Source organism: Heterodontus francisci, chromosome 8 (genome assembly GCF_036365525.1).
Source record: "Heterodontus francisci isolate sHetFra1 chromosome 8, sHetFra1.hap1, whole genome shotgun sequence".
Lineage (NCBI taxonomy): Eukaryota > Metazoa > Chordata > Chondrichthyes > Heterodontiformes > Heterodontidae > Heterodontus > Heterodontus francisci.
In genome coordinates, this window is record NC_090378.1 from 54761114 (window position 1) to 54782289 (window position 21176).

The window sequence follows — 21176 nt, forward strand, 5'->3', positions numbered from 1 at the left end:
AATTTTACGACCCCTCAAAGAGCGGGATGGAGGTTGGGGGGGTGATGTAAAATGGAGCGGGAGGCTCGGGATCGCTTCCTGACCTCCTCCCGCCTCCGCCGCCACTTTATGCAGGGCGGCGGCGGATAACAGCCCGCCTGCCCCAGGCCAATGAAGGCCCTTAAGTGGCACTTAACGGCCACTTAAGGGCCTTTGCCCGCCTCCACGGGGTTTTTACCAGTGGCAGCCAGGCCCGAGAAAAGCCGCGTGTTAAAAGCAGACTACCCCCGATGCCCCAACCACCCCCAACAACCAGCACGCCCCCCTCTCCCCCCCCCCCACCCCCCGTCCCTCTAATCAACACCCTTGCCACGCCGGGGCCCGCCCAATCACCCCTGGTGAGGCAACCAAAAATTACCTGCATTCTGGGGACCCTGACAAATTTTTGAAGCTGGGCTGTAGTCCCAGCAGTGGTCATCACTCCCGGTGGCGCTGCTGAGACAGTTAGCTGCCAGCCCGCTGATTGGCTGGCAGCTCCATTAGGCGGGACTTCCTACCTCAAGCGGTTGGAAGTCCCGCCTCAGACTAATTAAAGCCCGGCGACCCGCAAAATACGGATTGGATCCCCAGGCGAGGCAGTAGCAGGTTAGCCACTGACTTTTTAGTCGGTGGCTGGCTCCTGTCCACCCAGGTTAAATCCCAACCATTGTTTTATTTGAGAAACCTGAAAAGGATTCCATGGATTTTTTTTTCACTGGTGTCATTGAAAGGACTGAAAAATATTGTTTGCCAACAACAAGTACTGGAAGTCACCTGTCTTCAGATAAATACCCAGCAAGAGTTTTTTGACTTGGGGGAGATCTTTATAGAGAAGTGACAGTCAAGATTTTTAGGGGTCAGGAGCTTGACTCTTGAGATATTGGGCTGAATTTTACCAGCCCCTGGACACCATGGGTTGCGACGGGGTGGCTCATAAAATTCTGTGGGGAGAGGCCTGCCTCGACCCCCGAAGTCAAGAAGGGCCCGACACATATTACCGGCGGTGGGGGAGACCTCGGTGCGGCAGGGCCTTCATCTAAATATTTAAATGAATATAAATAACATGCAAATGACCTTACCTGCTGGCGGCGGCCATCCCATCCCGATTTTACAGGCGTCGATCGCAACTCGTGATCCTTAACTTCTCACACACAAACTCGGAGGCAAGAAACTGGTGGGTGGGGGAAAGAGTAAAAATTTCAGGGCGGGAGCGGGGGAGAAGGGAAAACGTTTTTTATTGACTGGGAATGGAGGGAAGGGGTTGAAGGGCAAAAGTGAAGAAGTTGGGAATAAAGATCACGTTCATATTGCCCCAAAAACAAACATTGGGGTGGCGGGTGGGAAAAAGCCTCCATCATTGATTGTAATTTGTACACTAAATGCACCAAAATGTTACTTTAAAAATTACAATTAATTTTAAGGGCTTGCGGACCTTTAAAAATGGCGCCGGCGCCTGCACAGTGGCGCTGGACGCTGTTGCTGGGGACAAGGTGGCCCTCCTCTCTGCGTCATCAGGGGCGGCCGCTCTGCCCCCTCCATTTAAATGAGCCCCCACGCATAATATCACGGGGGCTGTGCAGCGGCACTTCCGTGTCGAAGGCCACTGCTTTAACAGCGCACCACTGCAGAGCACGGTGCGCTGATAAAATTCAGCCCATTGTTTTGGTTTCACTTTGGACAGGCAGTTGGAGTTTTAAAAACCAGCCAGGAGAGCAGTCACCCAAGCTCGGCGTTTTCCATCTCTTCGAAAAGCCTGCCTGTTTTTCCGTCTCTTGGAGAAGCTCTTGGAAGTGAGTGTAAGAAATAGAGAAATTGATGCTACATTCATCCTGAAAGGCCTGCTTGAAACCCCTGTTGCCGCATTTCTCCTGAGATGCTGGAAAAACCTGCCGGATAAATCCTCGACGCCACTTGAACGTATTGCTCCAGAGAATGATCCCAGTGACAACCATCTGCGCATATTTGGGACGCCAAACCAAAAAAGGGACAACTGACATCTTTCCATATCGTCTCTTTTTTTCTTCAAGAATTAGCAAGTATTTGGCCAAAGTATTCTTTTTTGTCTTTTTTTTGTAACAGAGCTCTAAAAAGAAAATCTCTATTTTTCGGTTGACGTGTGTGTGTGTGTGTGGCTAAGGTAAAAAGGGAACCTTCATATTTCAATCTGTGTGTTAATGTTTTACTTCGTTACTGGTTATGTCTGTTTTATAACAAATCGATAATTTTGTTGTTTATTAAAGAGATCTGGTTGGTGTGTTTTATTCTGGGATAACAAGTAGAGTCTATGATTGACCATATCGGTAACTGAGTAAACATTTATATATGTGTTGTGATCTGTGGAGAAGTGGAACTAGAAAAGACAGTGCACTGCTCCCACCTCAGTCATAACATAAGTTACTTAACCCAGGCAACATCCCCAACACTGGCTGCTGGACCAAGATCCCGACTCAACCCTGTCCTCTAGAACCCCTGATTACCTTCCCCGCTCACCACTAATGTCCCTGCTCGAGGCCTGATAGTTCCCTCCCTCAGGCTCCAATCACTCCCTCCCAGAGCTCCAATCTCACACTCCCCAAGGCTCAATCTCTCTTCCCCCTCGAGACTTGATCGCTTCCTCCCAGAGGCGTATTTGCACTTTCAAAAAAGGACTTGCCAGTTTCAGGCGTCAGTTACTGAGTCACCCAATTGATTTTAACTGCCCACCCACCTGGTTTCCAGTGGTGGGTAGGATTAAAATTTGCACTTCAGAAAAACCAGACTTAAATCTTTTCAAAAAAACAGTCTGAATAAATATCAGCCAATGTATTACTTTTGACACGTCATCACTGTTGTTTTGTGGGCAAATGGGTTAGCCAATTTATGCCACAGCATGGCCACACAAACAGTAAACATTGGCTAGGACCCTTGGAGAACTCCCTGCTCTTTTGGAATAGTGCCTTAAGATCTTTTATGTCACCTGAACAAACAGACAAGGTTTAACATCTGATCATCTCATAATGCAACACTCCTTCAATACTGTACCGAATTATCGATCTAGATTATGCATTTAAATCCAGGAGTGAGACTTGAACCATAGTCTTCTGAATCAGAGGTGAAAATACTTACACAAAGCCAAGCTAATGCTTGAGCTAAAATAGATTGAGGCAGATGAGAGGCAAATTTACTATGGGCTGAATTTTATCAGTGCCTTGCGCAGGGGCTCATTTAAATGATGTAGAGGGGGCGGCTGCCGCGTCTCCGGCAACAGCGTCCAGCACCACTGTGCAGGCGCCATTTTTAAAGGGCTTCAAGCCCTTCAGTGACATTTAAATTTTTAAAGGTCCTAGTCTCCAGGGAATAATAATATTTTAATTCAACTTTAAATCCCATCTCCCACCCACCCCCAGCAAATGGGTAATCTGCATATAAATTGCCCTCTCTCCAAGAAAAAACTTTTATTGATATCCCAAACTTCCCCGCCCCCCTCAGAAATTTGTTCCCTTTGACCCTCAACCCCTTCCCACCATCCCTGCAACCAACAAGTGTTTCTCCGCCTCCCCCCCGCCCTGATAATTTTATTCCTCCCCGCTCCCCATCAGTGTTTCGCCTCGGGAGTTCCGAAGGTGTGCGAGTCGCGTCCAGTTAGCTGTAAAATCGGCGTGGGTTGGCAGCCATCGGCGGGTAAGTTCATTTGATGTTAATTATCCTCATATTAATATTGTAATGAAGGCCCTGCCATCAAGCTGCAGGGTGGCCGCACCGAGGCCTCGTGCTGCCGCTAATATCCAGTGGGGCCTTCTCGACATCGTGGGTTGAGGCAAGCCACTCCCACTAGCATCGAGGGACTGATAAAGTTCAGCCCTTTGTTCTAACCATAAATGAGGCAATTACTGGGCCCTCAAAATGGAAAATTACTCCAACCTTTACTATGATGAGCAAACAAAAGAAAATCTTTAATAATGGAATTAAACAGACAAAGATGATATAGTGTTTTGTTGCACACTGTGAAAGAGTTACTTGTGGAATACAACAGGTCAAAGTTTTTGAGGTTGGAATTATATCTCAGTTTTCCAAGAACTTAGGAAGAAATTTCAAAATGTTATCGTCTTGGCAGTTACAGCTATGATTCTTTGATGTCGGGTGTAATTTTCTGGCTTTGCTTGCTTGGCAATGTTGGAAATTCCAGTATAACACAAAATTGTGCATAGCATGTGTTGACATTTCCAATATGTGCTGTTGGTGGTTGTGGCCCTTCACTAGGAACATGAAGTCTGCTAATTATTCAAAACTCTAGCATGAAACTTTGGACCTCTCAGAATGCTGTTGACATGTCTGTTTAAAATTGTGGACTAGAATTCTTGATAATTATCAGTTTTTTGACCGTTGCTTCATGTTCTAGGATTCTTCTGCTGAAGTAGATTATCATTCAAGCAGAAGATCTGCCTCATCTACTGATTCATTGTGTGGCACTACAGACCATCTCAGGTAAAGATAGATTTTAGTGTTCTAAAGGACTTTGAGGCCAGCTTTGAACTCTTGAGTGTTGAAGCACTTTAGACAGTTTCCAAGTGGGAGGGCTTATTTTAACTACCTAGCCATTAACACTGGCATACTTCCTAACCTAGTATCATCATCAAGTTATAACCGTGTACCAGATTTTAGTTGGAATTATTCAAATCTGCCATTTCCTGATCGTCTAAACCACTGTATTCAATGTACCCCGCAAAACACCAAAGTAGTCTTTTAACATGGTTACTATTAATTATCTGGCTGAAAAATGAGTTTGGAGCCCTCATGCTACTTTCTACAGTCTATCTTATTATTGTTGCTTTATATCTGCTAATATTAATTTTAGTTATTCTCAACTGAATTTCATATGCCTCCCATTCCTCGCAGTATGTGAATGCACAGGATCAGAAAAGATAATTATGATTCATTTGGCCATTTCCAGTGTCAGTGAAATACTGGGCTAGATTTTACTAGGGACAGGCTGGGAGGCGGTGGGGAGAGGAGCCTAAAATGGAGAGGGAAGGTGGGGGATGGAGTGCCCGTCGTCCTCCCACCACCATGCCACTTTACCAGCTACAGAGGAGGTGGAGGACGGCCCTCATGTCCAGAGGCCAAATGAGCCACTTATGTGACCAATTAAGGGCCTTTTTCTGCCACTGCTGGCATTTTACTAGTGGCGGGTGGGTCCTCTGCCACATGGGTGGCACTGCCTGATGAACCCTAGCAGCCTCCCTGTGGGCTCAGTGGGGGGACCCTCCTCTTCAGGCACTCTGTGACCCACAGAGGCACCCCCCTCACAGCAATGGCCAACCCCGCGGCAAACCCCCCCACCCTTCCCTCACCAAACCCCCCTCCACTCCTCATCAGGGCCTGCCTGGCCAGCTCCGGTGCCCCCAGACCCCACTTGGTTGGGAGGGTGGCCTGGTCCCATGGCATCCTCTCATCTAGGTGCAGCCCTAGCTGTGGCCACCACTTCTGGTGGTGTGCTGAGACTGCTGAACAGGCAGCCCTCCGATTGGCTGGCAGCTCCTAGGGGCAGATGGCCAACCTTTAAAAGGACAGCAGCCCTGACAGAAACTAATTAGTTGCCTGACAGAGGTTAAATGTAGCCGGGGTGCCGCAAATGACCGAGCTAGGATCTCCCCCAGCTTTCCGGCCCGTCGTCAGGACCCCCACCGCAACAATAAAATTCAACCCACTATATCCCATGATCCTTCTTATAAAATTCTATCACATTTTGTTTCTCCTTTTTTGCCAGGAATGTCCTCCGGAGTTCTCCCTGTCAGGCATCATAACATAACAGTTAAAGCCCAAATTACAGCGGCCAATTAGAAGAACTCCGAGGTAATTCCTGGCATTTTTCTTTTGTGCTTGGCCTATAAATTAGTTTCACCTCCTCATCTAGCCTCTGTGGCCTAGGTCATGCACCATTTCTCTTTTTAACCCTGAAGGATACATCCTAACTTAATTTGTATCCAGCCTATGACATAATATTCTAGCTTTTGAAATTGAAAGCACTGTGAAAATAGTATATGCAGGTTTTATAAATTTTCCTTCTAAAATATTTTAGTTACTTTGTAACAAGTTATCAAATTCCTGAAGTGAATTTGTAACCTTTTTTTTAAAAAAAGCAGATAAATTGTAAGCTTTGTAAAATTGGTAGTACAAATGTACAATCTGGACTTCTTTCTGTCCATACAGTTCAGCGCTCCAGCACAATGCTTCTGTACATCTGGGTAATGGTGATTATTGGTCGAATCGCGCTGCTGTTTACAAAGGAAAGCCTCACAGGGCAATTTTTGAAGAAAGCCTAGAAAAGATCTACAGAAATATGTACAAAAAAGCTGCAGATAGCACATAAAGATTACGTAGACCAATATATTTCAGTCTGTTACTCAGTTTGTATCAGGTCATGGCTTTTTCTCCAACATGTTTGTGTTGTTTTAGGATTCATAAATAATGGTCAAGAATTAATTGTATTGTTAGTATGTTTTCCATCTGTAGCAATAATTAATGACCATAATAATCATGATTATCTGTGGTTTTAGATATTATCAAGAAAAAATTGAGACTGTCAGCCATTTTCCCTATTTATTTTGAGAATATTTTCGACTTTACAACTTCACTTGTGTGTTAGAAATGGGAGGACCCCATTTAACTCGATTGTACCAGGATAATTAAAGTGCTTGTTAACATTTTGCAGCCAATGTCTTAACAATCCTGCAAATTAGTTTTGGAAATAGCAATTGGGACGTGCTCAGATTTTGTACCAAAATATATTGCAGTAGGAAAGTATGATGGGTTACTACTTGGAGAGTTTAAAGAACTGGTATTGGATAACTAAGCTTATTAAACAATGCACATTCTGTTAGTTAATGTTAGGATCAAAGGCTGTATCTGTAAAAAATGAAAATGATGCCACTAATCTCTGCATGAAGTCAAAATGATATCCATTTAAAAATGCAGCACTTCACATTGGTTAGCCAGGCTAAATGTCAAATGAAGAGTCAGTGAAAGACAGCAGTCTGCTTTTATGCAGTCCTGGTTCACAGAAAAGTTCAATTGTAATAAAAAAATTCCCAGTCTCTTGTAGTATGCTAATCATTATGTATCCATATTTAAATCATTTTAAAATTCCAATGTTAGTGTACCATCATTAATCTTTACAGTTGAGGCAGTCTGTTGCACTATATATGAAAACTCTTGCATGTTGTTAAATTTAGACAGTGGCATCACAGTGGCGCAGTGGTTAGCACCGCAGCCTCACAGCTCCAGCGACCCGGGTTCAATTCTGGGTACTGCCTGGGTGGAGTTTGCAAGTTCTCCCTGTGTCTGCGTGTGTTTTCTCCGGGTGCTCCGGTTTCCTCCCACAAGCCAAAAGACTTGCAGGTTGGTAGGTAAATTGGCCATTATAAATTGTCCCTAGTATAGGTAGGTGGTAGGGAAATATAGGGTCAGGTGGGGATGTGGTAGGAATATGGGATTAGTGTAGGATTAGTATAAATGGGTGGTTGATGGTCGGCACAGACTCGGTGGGCCGAAGGGCCTGTTTCAGTGCTGTATCTCTAAACTAAACTTCCAGTTTTGTCCTCACACCTTTTTCATTAAATAGAACATTGTTTGTGGGAGAATAATTTGGAGTCTGACACATCATTCCTGAACACAGCTACATTTTTTGTTGTATTTGCAGAAATACATCTTTTCCAGTAACTTCCACAGGATTTCTCTCAATTGTCCATTGTAACCCTGAAGAAACAGTGTAAACAGCCATTTATGCCATTTTGCTAGAGTTTCCACTGATCTTCCGCCAAATTTGTGGCAGGAGATCGGAGGGCCACCTGGAAATTTTACCCCATTCATTTAAACAAAGATGAAATTATGATGATAAAATGTGACTGATTTATGAAGCCATGTCACAGTGAGCTCTTACTGAGCAGTGTTAAATACTGGAATTTGAGGAGCTAAGCAAGTTTACAGGTAGTTCAACATTCGAGAAACTGTTGAATTTTATTGGCAGACCCTATATTCATATTACTCATGCTTTTGATTTTTTGTAAGCTCTAAATGTCGGAACAAACAGTATGTAATTAATTTTTTTTTGCAAATCAGCATAAGAATTAATTCTGTTACTTTAATAATTTGCATTTTCATTAATCTAGTTATATGAGATTTCTCATCTGGTTAAAGGAATACTTCAGTCTGTTGGTGGTCTTATGCAGCATGTCCTGTATTGCTGAGAATACTCTTCTCATTGTACTATGCAAGAAGTTTCTCAGTAAAAAACTACAAGTGATTTGAATTTCCTGTAATGATGAAACCTACTGAGGTGATCTCACATCACTTTGGCTTCATACAGTCAGTAAAATTTTGAAACTTTTGAGGCTGCCCATTGAACTGCCTTAAAATTTACTGTTAGCTCGTTTTTAACAATAAAAATTAACAGGATAGTTAGCTAACTTTAATTTTCTAACTTAAAAATTGTCACCAGCAATTGAAGGCTATACTGTACTTGATTCTGTGCTTCTCACTGCTGCAGAATGTTTAAACTGATGCCTGCAATATAACTGGTCTATTTTACTTTTGGGGAAAAAGATAAATATTTCTCTAAAACTACATGATAAAGAGAATTCATTGAAAAAAAACATATTTTGTTACAGTGTGAATCAGCAATAATGACAGAAAAACAATACTGAAGATTAACTATACTGAGATTGTCTACTTTCTAGAGTAGTGTACTGAAAAATAAATGCAGTAATTATTTGAAAATATAGAATTCTGATTGGCTGATCCTCAGGTCTGATTGAAGGATACCCTCAAAAGAGCTGAGGTATAGGTCAACACTACAGTGTGCTAACATCAGCAGACTTTTTTTGTCACTTTTTGGGGCCAGTCAGTAAAATGCTCCAAAGATCCACAAAGCAAGGCATTGATTATTTTAATAACAAAGATGTGCAATGTTTATTAATATAGTTGTGTTATGTTTAATAACAGAGTCAATAATAATTAGGCTTTGTTTAATAAGAGGATAACTTTACTCAAATTTCCTCCCCATATTTGCATCCAGAGGTAAATGCAACAGGGCTGCAAATCAGTTACACGGCCTAAAAGATTGTGGACTTTTGGGCATAAGTGACTCTCGTGCATAAGTACAATAGGTCCGAATTTCCTCGATCTTTTTTAGCCTCTGTCGATCCCTCTACCTGAATGCAACTCTGCCAATAAAATTGACATCGCCACCAAGTTAACAGAGCCTCATTTATGAGTTTCCAGCAATTACATTTGCTGAAATGCTTCCTTACAATTACAACCAAATTTTCAGGCACAGCAGGAAAGAGTCATTTTTCTGGTATTTTATTGCAATTCTTTGAGTGTTTTTTTTATAGCATTAGTTGTATTAAAAATGTTAATTTTCATACTTAAGGAAGGTAAAGATGTTGTAAGTTCAGCATTTTCCAATTGTTTACACTGATTTTAATGTTCAGATGTATTCTAATGAGATTGCAAGAAATTTGACCATGACTTGACATCAACAGAATTTTCAGGTCTAACCTTGGGGTTGTGTTCATAGGGGAAATTCCAGGCCACTGTGTTTAATAACATCGCGTCATTGTGCTATGCTTAGCAAAGGGATGATTGTGTTATGTTTAATAACTAGGTGATAACAGAATGTTTAATGACATGCTGTGATTGCACTGTTTTCATAACAGAAGATGGTTATGCTATGTTTAATGAGATGGTGATTATACCATGTTTAGTAACTCATGGTAATTGCACTGTGTTTAATAATAGGATGATTGCATTATGTTTAGTTACAGAAGGTGATTTTAATAATGGAGAATGATTCCCACTGTGTTGATAACTGTGTTTAATAACAGGATTGTGACATGTTTTAACAACACAGGACAAGACTGTAGGCTGAATTTTCAGGCCTCGCCTGGGGCGGGAACAGAAGTGGACGGTGCCCGAAAATACTGGCGCCATGCGGCATGTTGGTCTTGAGACGCCATTCCCGGTGCCGGCAATATTCACCAGGATGGGGGGAGGGGGTGGGTGGAGAATGGGACAGCGATCCCATCCGCCTTCAGATTAAGGCCAATTATAGTTATTAAAGAGTTCATTATGAGCTCGTTAAAGGGGGAAGTTCAAATTTTAATAGAGGTGCACGGGTTGCACGTGCTGTTTCGGGCTGACCAGCTGAAGGGAGGTGGATACAGATTGGGGAGCTAATCATGGCTGCCCTAGGGAATTGCCCTGGTCCCATAACAGGGTCTGTGGCACAGAGAGGAATTTGGGCTTTGAGAAAGAGATGCCCTTGACATTGTGCAGGTGGCAGGGAGAATGAGCAGTCAGTGCTCAGACATTGAACGGAATCGGTCACCCCACTGGCAGAAGAGCGGGGCAAGGCTGTCAATCACAATAGGAAGGTTGCAGCTGGCTGTGGGGGCATGACTCTCAAATTTTGGGCCCAGTGGCGATGAGAGGCAACACCGTCCACAGGAAGGGCGGAATCCCGAGCAGCAGAAGGTCATGGAAGAGGAAAGGGGCAGAAAGGCAACAAAGGCCAGACCCTGAACACAGGATCTACCACCAAAGACGGAACTACCTGGAGATGACCAAGACCCAATGCTGCAGGAGACTGCGACTCGCCAGGCAGATGGTAACAAACATCTGTGACCTCATTACCAAAGACCTTGCAGCACTGGTCTGCATGCCCTGCCATTAGCCATCAAAGGCACTGTGGCCTTGAATGTGTTCACTTCTAGCTCCTTCCAAGCATCAACTGCGGACCTTAAAGGCATCTCGCAAATGGCAGCACACCACTGCATCTTGCAGGTTACAGATGTCATTTTTTGCCAGAGATGGATAGCACATTCATTTTGCGACAGTTGTGGCCTCACAGGTACAGAGGGCAGTGGGTTTCAGCACCATCGATTGTACCCATGTGTCGATCAAGGCACTCAGTGTCCGCCCTATGAGATATATCAACAGGAAGGGCTTTCATTCCCTCAACATTCAACTGGTCTGCGATCACAAAAAGAACTTCCTGCATGTGTGCACTTACTTTCCTGGCTACTCCCATGATTCCTTCATCCACTAGCAGTCCACCCTACCTCAGATCTGCACTCCAACCCGGAGTGGACAAGGGAAATCCCTTGAAGGGATGGCTACTGACTCCTCTATGGGAGCCCCATGCAGAGGCATAGAGGCGATACAACCAGAGTCACCTGCTCACTAGGACAGTCATTGAGCAGGCCATCGGGCTTCTGAAGATGCGATTCCAGTGCCTGGACCGGTTGGGTGATGGTCATTGTGGTGCTCTGTTGCATTCTCCATAACATGGCCCTCCAGAGAGGTGTGAACTTTGAGGACAGTGAGGCCTTGGAAGTAAACAGCCCATCGGGGGAAGAGCATGAGGTGAAAGAGGAGGAGGAATTGGAGGTGGAGGGAGATGACGCTGAACAGAGAGATGCCCCGGCTGCACAAAGAGGTGACCGAGCATGGCTTGGGGTGCAAAGGGCTCGTCAGGATGTCATGAAGGTCAGGAATCATCTGATTCAGGATCATTTCACTTGAGTCCCTCTGACCCAGGTTGAGGGGCATAGTATGGAAGAGAGTCTGAGATACCTGTGCTAACACATCCATGGAAGATGCAGCCTGGAACATCTAATCACTTACTGCCAATAAAAGAAGCACATCTGCCCAGAAGATTTACTCTCACCATGGAGGATCCCATTTTCTCTTTCACCACCTCATACTACTTTTCTTGTCACGGCAGCAATAAAAGGAGTCCCAGACGTGTGGCTTAAAGTATCATTTATATAGTACAAAGAGAGAAAAACAGTAGACAGAGACAGTAAGAAGATACCCCGCTGATCCACTTTAGTGCTCTGCACGATGCGGTGGCTGCACAATCGGCCGCTCCTATGCTCTGCTCCCCATATGGCCTTGGAGGAGGTGGAGGCAGCCTTCTCATTTGTCTCAGTTTGTGGCTGAGATGCACGTGGCAATCATCCTCACTTTGGAGGTGCCTATGGGGGCATCTCCAGAGGCTGCCTCACCTGTATCATTGCAGGGGCAGCCTCCATCATTTGGCCCTGCTGCATGGATGGTCCCTTGGTCAGAGGGCCCAAAGAGACCGAGGATGATGAGAACGCCCCTTGAGGGATGGCACCCTCATCCTCCTGTGATACCCTCAGCCCTTGCTCGGCGTTCCGGATGCTTGGAGGAGGACACCAGCTGGGACGCAGCTAGCATTTCCTCTAAAGATCTCTGCGACACCAGCTCCACTGACCAGTCACACTACACAGCGTCTCATGCATCCCATGCATGCATTCTGAGTGATGCCGCATATGGCTGGAGGTTGGCCACTCTCTCTATGGAGGAGCTCATGGTCATAGCCCTGAGCCATGTGGTGCACATGAGTTGGAGGGACTTCTCCATCCTCGACCCAAGACCCTGCACTGCCTCAGGGAATTCCGACATGTGGAAACACACCTTCTGCTGCTGTTCAAGGTAGAGCCTTCTCTCTTGTGACTTTTGCAGCCCTGCATTTGTGCTCAGCCGAGGGCTGTGTCTGTCCTCTCTGCTCCGAGGGGAACTGACCACAGCTCTCTCTGCTTCTGGCACCTCCTCCTGCCCTCTAGTACCGTGATCAGCATGCTGTGCTACCTTAACTACATGCAAATGAGGACCCACCGAGGTGAGTATATCTGCGCTTGTGGACAATATGCTCATAAGTTGTGACAGTGCAACTTCATCTCCTTCTTGGTCCTCTGGGCCTGTAGAGGGAGGAGGTGAGGGTGCCCTGAGTTGGATATTTGCACCTGTGGGATACACAAGAAATGATGAGAGCTAGTCTAGGAGAGTAGAAGCTGCTGCAGTGCTGAGGCTTCTCAATGTTACTGAGTGCGTGACACACTATCGGACGGGGGTCGAGTGCACTGCATTCCTTTAATGACCATTTTTCCCTCTGTAATCACCAGGTCCACCAAAAGCTCCTGTTTCACTCGGCCCGACTTCCTTCTCTTTCGCTATCTTGGCCAGCTCTGTTGCTGCCTGCTCATTTGGGGTGATATGGTAGAAGAATGGCACCCTTCCACCTGGGCCCTCACCCAGACATTGTGTGCCTGTCACTCATGCAAGGACAAGAGAGAGCGAGATAAGGTGCTTTTTTCCTCTGTGGCCAATGTCATCTGCCCCTATCTGTTTCGGTGACATTTCCTCAGCAGCACTATAGCTGTGAGCCATTTTGACGGGCTAGTAAGTGCCCTGGGCACCCACCCCCTTCCACATTCAGAAGCAGTTTGCGCCCTGAGGCTCCTCGTTGTGTGGAGAGTGCAAGTCTTTGAGACCTGTCCTGAGGGTTGGGGGTTACACCCATCTTGCCAGAACATCATGCCAAAGACTTGCAGGTTGATAGGTAAATTGGCCATTGTAAAAAAATTGCCCCTAGTGTAGGTAGCTGGTAGGAGAATTGAGGGAAGGTGGGGATGTGAGAGGGAAAAATAGAATTAATGTAGGATTAGTGTAAATGGGTGGTTGATGGTCGGCGCGGACTTGGTGGGCCAAAAGGCCTGTTTCGGTGCTGTATCTCTCTATGACTCTATATGAGGTCATTGAACCTTTTACGGCATTGGATCCACATTCTTCTAATCACACCTCTAATGCCACTAATGACAGCAACCGCCCAGGCCCATTTAGATTTGGCCTGCTCCTGCCATCCTCCAGGAAGAGGACATCCCTCCTTTCCCTCACGGTCTCCAACATTGCCTCCACGTCAGCATCAATGAATGAGGGGCAGCCCTACCCCGGGTGCCAGGCCTCCAGCTCTCCTGTGACGCCTCACTTCCCTCTCATGCCGTGGAAGACATCAGCCCTGTAATTCAATGCATTTAATGTACAATCTCATCCTATGATATTGAACTGAATTTAATGGAGGCATCAGGGATCCTGACGTCAGGCCAGAAAGATGGGGGAAACCCTGCCTTGGTCGTTTAGGGGACCCCCAGTCGCAATTTACGATGCTCAGGCAGTTAACTGCCTGGCTTCAGGGTTCGCATCCCTTTAAGAAAGGGGATCTGACCTCCAAGAGCTGCCAAAAGCTCAGCAGTCTCAGCATCGCCCCGAGAGTGATGGCCACTGCTAGGACTGCATTCAGCTATAAGAGGCAGCATGGACGCCGGCCTCAGAAGTGGAAGCAGGTTTGCCGGGGCCAGGATGGCAGGCCCAGGTGAGGGGTGGAGGTGTGGCTATTGAGGGCAGGGTGAGTGTTGGTGTATGGATAGTCTTTGTCACTGGGGGGCCTTCCATGGGCCGCAGATTGCCTAAGCAGGAGGGCTATGCCCTTCCAGCCTGCAGGGAGGCTGCCTGGTTCTACTTAAGGGCCTCAATTGGCTTCTGGGCGGGAAGGCCTTCCTCGCCCCTGACAACGTGTCAGCATGGGGAAGGCGATGGGCACTCCACACTCCGCCTTCCCTCGCCATTTTATAGACCCCACCCCCTCCCCGCCTCCCTGCCCGTCCCGAGAGGGCTGATAAAATTTAGCCCAGTAACCGTATAGCCTGAATTCACTGGAATAGTACAATTTCCTACTAATGTTTAAATGTTTTAGCAGTTACAAATGCAGCATTCATAGATGGTTGAACTGACATATTTTAAAAATCCAGTCTCCCTGCTATAATTACTAGCTGAAATCTCATTATTTCAAATTGAGATGTCGCATGAGTGACTGTACCGCCCAAAGTTTGCATCAGATGGCCCAAATAATTTTCAAGTTTGGGCCTCATCAGCATTAGTCAGCTGAGCTGCCGAGCACTCAGAGAACACTGACAGGCAGCTTGGCACACCAAGAGGCCAAAAATCCGGCAACTCCATGAGTGAGTTAAGGCAGGTTGTTGGCACCAAAAGGGGGTGAGGTGCACTGGAGGGGCCTATCCAGTGGCTAAAAGTGGGCTGCAGTATTTTTGTGTGGCCAAGAGGAGCATTCCTAATTCCCCCCCAAAAATCCCAAGGTTGTTTTTGGAACAGCCTCCAGCAGATCCTTTAAGGACTGTTGTTTAGACCATTTACCACTTGATAGCAATGGGCAGACTATGCACGGAAGACCTATTTATACCTGAAAATGCAACGGGGTCCAATAGCCACTGCAGGACTCTTATTTGCCTATATAAGCAGCCTCCCATTGGTTTTGGATGGGTTTGCTGTGCACTCATTTACAAGCTTACCTGAAAGTTAGGCGAATCTGGGATGTCCAAGAGATCGCATATGTGTACCCCCAATTTTCCACTGTCAGTTTTTCAGGCAAGAAATGGGCAAAAATCATGGTCGAAAATCACCTCCAAGGTTCTTTGCCTTGGAGATTTCATTTTACTTACAAAGTGTTTAGGACATGAAATATTTATTTTTACAGTATATATGACTTGCTGTCGAAATTATATTTTTTATGAAGTTCTATTTATCAGGACACCATAGAAGTACAAGAGTAGGCACACTACTGTTAAACATTTGTTTTCTTTATACTCCAAGCAGTCAGTAATAAGATTATTGTTTTTAGCAACTAATAAGAACATACCAAATCCAAGGTGAATTACTGTAGATTTCCGAATTAATAAGTTATTTTTGGTATGCATATGATTAATTCAAGCTCTATGGTCTAGCAGGCAATCCTGTTCCTTAGCTGAAGGACAGATTATATAAATGGGCTGGATTTTTCTCTGTGATTCAACTGGTTAGCAACAGAAAATAAAGGAAAATGTAGGCAGTGAGGCCTATCACCAACTCACCATCTAACCTGTATTTCCCTCCCTTCTAGGTCCACAACAGGCCTTTCCTTCCTAGCCCACAACCTGTAATTGGAAGCAGGGGTGGGCCCAGGCCCCCTGGTAGATTTTACTCGCATCCACCAGTGTTACCACTACTTCAAGGGGCCACAATGGGAAAAGTGTCAGTAGGCTCTGAAAAGCAGTGGTAACACCCCTGAGTTGCTGTCATGGAGGGAGAGAGCACTTGTAGTTGTCTCCTTCCCACCATTCCAGCCGCAAAACCTAGCTGCTGAAGGCCCCATTCTCAGCCAAGACATTCACTGGAACAACTAATTGGATCTTTGGGGCACTCCTGCCCCTTTAACAGCCCTCCTAACTGTTCCAATGCTGTAGAGGCAAACCTGCTGCAACACTGCTACAGGTTTGCACCCTTACAGCAGCAATGGGAATTCTTTCTAAGGGCCCATCCTGCATCCTTAATGATCTCTGACTGAGGAAATTAAGTTAACATTCTGGCAGTGTTAGTAACAAGCAGGGGTTCCACCTGGCCAGACTGCATTGGTGCTAAAAGCAGAATCATGGCTAATAAATCTAAAATTGAAGTGCATTCATTAAAAGTGATAAGCAACACATTGACATGTTTATTAAACCATATCTAAATTTTCAGATATAATATAGATTTACAACTTCGCAAAGTGGTTTCCAGTGCTCAATAGCACATGGCAGTACAACTCGGGTGTCAGATTCAGATTTGATGCTTGATTGTACTAAAGTCAAGTAATGTGGGACCTCCACTTGGAAGTCATCTCCCAACCAGTTTCCAGCAGCTGCAGTATAACTCCAGCCTAGTGCAATGTTTTGTTTGCATGGTATATTTTAATGTTATGACAGATTGGGTGGTCCTAACTTTTCTTGGTCAACATTAAAAATTCCTCTGTCTGAGCTGTAACAGTGACTGATTTACAACTAGTAGTCTGCTGATGGTTGACTTTGCAGAGATACCAGTCTAAAGCAACAGTATAATTGTAGCTTTGTATCTTTATTAACATAGTGACAATGATGCACACTTAAGTGTTTTAGTACAATTATTATGCAACTTCAAGCTGATTTTGTTTATTGTAATGAAAGTGATTTGCTGTTTTGTTATTTGCAATATATTTTCTTTTGTAAGACAACACTTTTGTAAACTTAAATAAAGTAAAAATGTGTCAGAAAATGGAACTTAAATTTATAAACAGTTTATATATGTAAGAGAAGTGTACATGTGATATTAAAATCAACTTTAGTTATAGACCTGATTTTCTTTTTTATTATTTAGTTGTGTATTCATTCAAATATGTTTTATAGAGCACAGATCCACTAATATTTAATGGTGTAATTCTGCATTTGATGGTCTCTATTTCCTAATCCTTAACTGACAGCATTGTGGGAGCACCTTCACAACACTGACAGCAACGGTTCAAAAAAGGACTACAATACATTCTCAAGCACAACTAGAGATGGGCAATAAATGCCAACCTTACCAGTGATGCCCACATGCTGAGAAAGAATAAAATAAAATATCCCTTTAGCCTTTCCAGTTCCGATGAACATGGTGGCAGTGTCTGAAGTCTTTCTTTATAACTGTAGTGCCTCATCCCTTGCATAATTTTGGTGAATCTACACTGTACATGCTCTATAGTTTTAATATTTTGTTCTTTTTAGCCTATATATTAAAACAAACCCTGACAGCATACAGGATTTTAGTATGATATAGGAGCATCCCTGCTATGTGGATCATCATCATCTGACATTGGTGCATCAAAATCATTATCAGGAAGAGTTGCCTATTGTTTCCGGAAACATTGAACCTAGCCTGGCTGATCTCCAGCGGTGTGTAGTAAATGCATCATGGCAAAGAATGAAAGAAGACATCACCAAGTAGATAATCTATGGTTCAGAAGATGTGTACCTTTAAAATAAGTAACTGATGTTGAAAAAAAAAGGAAATCTTAGTGTATGTAATTCTTTGTGACCACTACTGTTTACTGTTAGTAACAAGTTTCTAAAAGGCACTGTAAATTTACAATTTGAATGGTAAATGATATTTTTTTGTTTTTAAGATTTGACAGTATAATAAGAATACTGATGCTGATATTAATTTAAGTCCTTGGATATAATCTTGAATGTCACTGTCATGAAAACGTGCTATGCTGAATGATGATTTTAATTCATCAGTTGGAAACCTACATTAAACTTTTAAAAGGAAAGCTGGAATCCTCAGTTCAACTTTTAAAAGACAGCAGCGAAGATGGCCACCACAATTTGCATTGAAATACCTCACATTCCAAGGTATTGAGGTGGAAACGCATTTTTAAAAGGCTCTTATCCAGAACAATGGCTTGAGCAGTTGAGTGATTTATCTGGTATCGCCTTCATCAGCAAGACATGCAAAGCCATTTTGGAACGTTCACACTAGTGGAGATAAACTTCCATGGGGGTAAACGTTGAAACAATAAGACCTGAGAGAGATTGAGATTCTTAGACTCGGATCTCATTAAAGTGAAAAAGGGAATACACTAAGACGATCATGTGACAGTCTGTCCATCTGTGTGAAACCTTGGAGTTTCTTTTGAACACACCAGACAAGCTTTGAGTGCTAATGAGTGCAGGACCCCAGTGGGGGTTGTTTCTCTCTTCAGGTAATACTGTTAAGTTTCGAGCCCTGTCTACAGACTGCAAAACATCCAAGACTATCATCGCCACAGACAGAGATTCCGGGGAGAAAGCCATCTACAGCACTGTCTCCAGGAAAACCCTGAACTAGGTGGCTACTTCTACCAGCCAAAAACTTCAGGACCACGAATTCAGCTGGAAGACAACTGAATTACCAGATTACACAATCTGTAGATTATTTTATTTGTTCTGGACTCTAATCCAACCAATCTATTCTTCATCACTAATCTATTTGTGTGTGTGAAAGTCGGTGCATAGTTTATTATTTTTACTCATGAGTTTTTGATTTTAAGTACAGTAAACTAACCCCTTTCTTGTTTAAACTCAAGAAAACCTATCCAATTGGTTCTTTCATGATCATAGCACATAGAAGGGTTAAACACTCACTGAATTGGTAAGCACATCCACTGTTTAAAATAAATAAACCTTGTTGCAGTCAAGCAAGGAGTGGGACTAGAGGGGAGTCTTTAAACCCCTCCTCACCTGATCGTAACAGTCACTATAAATAAACTCAGAATTATTCAAGAAAGGTTTTGTAAAATGCTATAAGATCAGCTGCTGAAAATACCAAATTTTTAATCTCTCTGAAAAATGTTAATTTAATCTTTTGATCCAATACATTCATTCATTATAATTGGAAAATGAAAGTCATGAAGAAAAAAATTATGCAAAGTGTGGCTCATCAAGGAAATAAGAGCTAAGCATAATATTGTTAAAGGGAATAGGAAGTAAAGAAAAGGTTGTGAGTTTGACCAGCAATTTTATAGCATGCTAGATGCAGTACTCGATCAATTGATCAGGGGCCAAAATCATCACTTTTTGTGAATTCCAACACTGGGAACAACACAGCTTTTTGTTCTACAGCAATCACAATTCTGTTTGTCCTATGTGGGCTTTTAATAATTGTGTTCCTTATATCTCATACAATCCTATTACTACCAATACAGACATAATTAGCCTATTCATGGTCTGACCCAATTACATGAGCTTCTTCCAAAGTTGTCTTGAATCCTGTTTCCTTGGTAAGTTTTCTGTTTGGTGATCTGCACCCCACTGATATTGTTCTGAAAATGTCTATATTGATTTTTCTAAACTTTGCCTTTTACTTTGGTTAGGAGAGTGTCTGACTTCCACAGGAAACACATCAACATGCTTGATATTCTCCAAATTATGTAGCTGAGGAATCCACATAAGTAGTGTTTCTGTCTGCCTGGTATGGAGTGGTCACTTTCTCCCCTAGGGACATACCCCTCGTAAGTGCAAAAGCTCAGGCAACAGCCACAGCTTAGGGAAACCACGTGCTGGATTTTGTGCTGGAGGCGGGGTTCCCAGTGCAAGGACAAAAAGGCAAGGGAAACCCTACCTCTGACTGTTTGTACCCCGGACCAATCCTCCAGTCTTTTTGAATCAAAATTTTAGGATGGGGATCCCACCTCCAAGAGCTGCCGGCCAATCAGAGGGCTGGCAGCTCAGCAGTATCGGCCGCACCACCGGGAGTGGGGGCCACTGACGGTCTTACAGAGGCCTTGGACCCAGGCCAGCAGTGGAACCCTGGAACAGAGGTAGGTGAGGCGGGGTCACTGGGGCCAGTCCAGAAGGCCCTGTGAAGGTGGGGTGGCAGTGCAGTCCGGGGGATTCCCAGGAGGTAAAGTTGTTCCCAGTGCGGGTCCTCCGTGGGCCACAAATTGTCCATGAAGGAAGGACCCCCTCCCCCCCACCACAAGCCCGCAGGGAGGAAGAAGGGGCCCTTAATTGGCCATTAATAGACCACTTAAGGGCCTCTGGGCTGGAAGGCTGTCATAGCCTATTCCTCCCCTGGGAAGATCGCTCTGCCAAGGGCCCTCCGCTACCCGGCCTCCAAACCTGCCTCAGGGGGCCTCACAAAATCCTAGCCCACAAGTGTGTTCAAGGATGTTATTGAAGATTTACCAGCTAAAACTGCAGCTTGCCAGTAGAGCACTAGTGAATATTTGCTACTTATCCAGCTAGATCCACCCTATTCATTAAGACATTGGCTTGCAAGGCCATTAGGAACTGATAGGAAAGAAGTTCAATCCCCAGTGATAGATCTAGCCTTCCGGGTTGTATTACGAAACGAGGCTGGCTAACTAATCATAAGTTGTATCCTGGGGTCCTGCAGAGATACCTAGCTCAGCTATCAGATAACATGTATAGTTGACTTGGTTTCAATCTTCCATTGTCAGGAATATCATCTTGGAGCCAACTTGACATCAAAAGGACCTTGATATTTCTCACCCCTCCAGTGGGATAGTCATGAAACTACTGGGAAGCATGGGTTTGAGCCCTCGCTTAGCAAACAAAAATACCAGGCCTTCATGCAAATATGTCGTAATGAGATAAAACTTTACTCTGCCTTGTTATTGTTACAACCAGGTGAAAAAGAGGTCTAGGGATCCCTTTCAGCCTTCACCCGGTCTTACTGTAACAGGATTTTATTTTTAAACACGTGTTTTTAGTTCCCCTTGGTGAATCCTTGTTCACTGCTTTCCAATTATAAGACAAAGAAACCAGCACAAACAAGTTTTCTTAGGTTTAAAGAAGAAAAGTTGAAATTTATTAAACTTGAACTTAAAGTTTATTTCGGTTGACCCCTGTGGATACACGACGCACCCTTGCTAGCATGCGTATGCGATACACACATGCAGATAGAGACTGGAAAAGAGCAGAAGAAAA

At 44.2% G+C, this 21176-nt stretch overlaps 1 protein-coding gene across 10 annotated transcripts in view; it reads left to right on the forward strand.

Annotated features, from left to right (window-relative positions):
* spata6 (spermatogenesis associated 6) overlaps positions 1 to 18731 on the forward strand; it is a 150018-nt gene extending 131287 nt beyond the window's left edge. For 5 of the 10 annotated variants that reach the window (XM_068037157.1, XM_068037156.1, XM_068037164.1 and 2 more), the window contains 2 exons: positions 4397 to 4482; positions 6208 to 17058. In XM_068037157.1, coding sequence (XP_067893258.1) covers positions 4397 to 4482; positions 6208 to 6367 — 246 coding nt within the window. In that variant the 3' untranslated portion in view covers positions 6368 to 17058. Of the gene's footprint in view, positions 1 to 4396; positions 4483 to 6207; positions 17059 to 17188; positions 17991 to 18448 lie in introns of those variants that run through there. The other 5 variants (XM_068037161.1, XM_068037159.1, XM_068037158.1 and 2 more) reach the window with 5 other exon arrangements.
* Positions 18732 to 21176: the final 2445 nt, after the last annotated feature.